The sequence below is a fragment of the Nicotiana sylvestris genome, chromosome 10, assembly GCF_000393655.2.
Source record: "Nicotiana sylvestris chromosome 10, ASM39365v2, whole genome shotgun sequence".
NCBI lineage: Eukaryota > Viridiplantae > Streptophyta > Magnoliopsida > Solanales > Solanaceae > Nicotiana > Nicotiana sylvestris.
The window spans coordinates 73,283,274-73,284,733 of NC_091066.1; the positions used below are offsets into that span (position 1 = coordinate 73,283,274).

A 1,460-nucleotide genomic window follows, 5' to 3' on the forward strand; every position below is an offset into this window, starting at 1 on the left:
ACACATGTGTTCAGAAGCTCCTGAATCAATAATCCAAGTTTTAGTGTTAAAAAATGCTAGACAGGTTCCTGAGTATTTGAGTATTGTACCAGCCACAGCATTTGCATTAATCTCTGTTCCTCCATTTCCTGTATGTCCAGTCTGCACCTGTTTGATTAGGTTTACTAGTTCTGAGAGTTGTTCCTTGCTGAAATGCTGATTGTAGGTGTCCACTGATCCTTCACTAGGGGGATCATCTTCCTTAGCTCCAACTACTGCATTAGCCTTAGCTCCTCCCTGATACACATTTGATTTGGTGAACTGGAAGTCATCTAGGAACCCTATCAATCTGTAGCAATGGGTGCAACTTAAATTTGGATTATATTTGACCTTTCTAGGCTTGAACTTTTGCTGAGTGTTTCCAGATTTTTGTGGTGCATTCCAAGTCTTTTGAGTTTGATTATTGTACTTCTGTGAACTCCTTGTTTTTCCACCTACCATAAATGATGAAGCATCACTGGGGTATTATAGGTTGATGTATCCTTCCTTTTGACCTTCATCCTGTAATAGCAAAGAATAAGTAACATCCATGATTGAAAGGGGGTTCATCATCAGTATGTTCCCTCTTGCCTGACCATATGTATCATTAAGTCCCATAAGAAATTGGATGATCCTTTGATCTTCCATAAATTTGGCTTGCTTCCTCTTTCCTTCACACACACAATCACAGGTACATCCTAAATGTGAGTTTAGAGAATCCAGCTCATCCCACAATTTTTTAAATTGGGTGAAGTATCCTGCTATGCTGTTGTTTCCTTGTACTAATTTTGCTATTTCTTTCTGTAGGTGATATAATTTGGCCCCATTTGACTGGCCAAATTTGTGTTCAAGGCTACCCCAGAGTTCTTTTGCACTCTTTGAGTAGAGGACACTGTCACCAATGTCCTTAGACAGTGAATTGAGCAGCCATGAAGTCACCATATCATTACACCTGCTCCAAAGTGCATAGTCTTTGGAAGTCAGAGATGGTGCAACACAACTCCCATCTATGAAGCCTAGCTTATTTTTGGCTGAGAGTGCTATAAGCACTGATCTTCTCCATCCGGGAAAACCTCTTCCATCAAATGTTGAGTTGATAATGGTCATACCAGGTGCATCTGAAGAATGTAGAAAATAGGGATGATTTGTGTCATGATTTGGTCCATTGTTAGATGAACCAAAGGCAATGACAGCAGGAGCAGTGTCTGTTCCAGTCATAATTCAGTGATCGGATTGAATATGCAAGATTTGAAAGAGAGATTGAATGGATCGAGCTAGTGCTCTGATACCATGAAAGAAATGTAAATCAGATTTCTGAATTCTCTATGTATTATTTCATCATCTGTATCAAATATTTATACAAGTAGCTAATCTAACAAGAAGAGAAAAGATTCTAATTATCTATACACTTGTACAAATCCTATTGGTAGTTCTGTAACAGA

The 1,460-nt window shown here is 38.8% G+C and overlaps 1 protein-coding gene across 1 annotated transcript; it reads right to left on the reverse strand.

Annotated features, from left to right (window-relative positions):
* Positions 1 to 504: 504 nt before the first annotated feature.
* Positions 505 to 1,236, reverse strand: LOC138879513 (uncharacterized). Its single transcript, XM_070159130.1, has one exon. The coding sequence runs from the start codon at positions 1,234 to 1,236 to the stop codon at positions 505 to 507; it is 732 nt and encodes a 243-aa protein (XP_070015231.1).
* Between the last annotated feature and the right edge of the window lie 224 nt (positions 1,237 to 1,460).

Bases quoted from the DNA above. Each gene is read 5' to 3' on its own strand.
- LOC138879513 (XM_070159130.1), bottom strand. From the start codon at position 1,236: ATGACTGGAACAGACACTGCTCCTGCTGTCATTGCCTTTGGTTCATCT.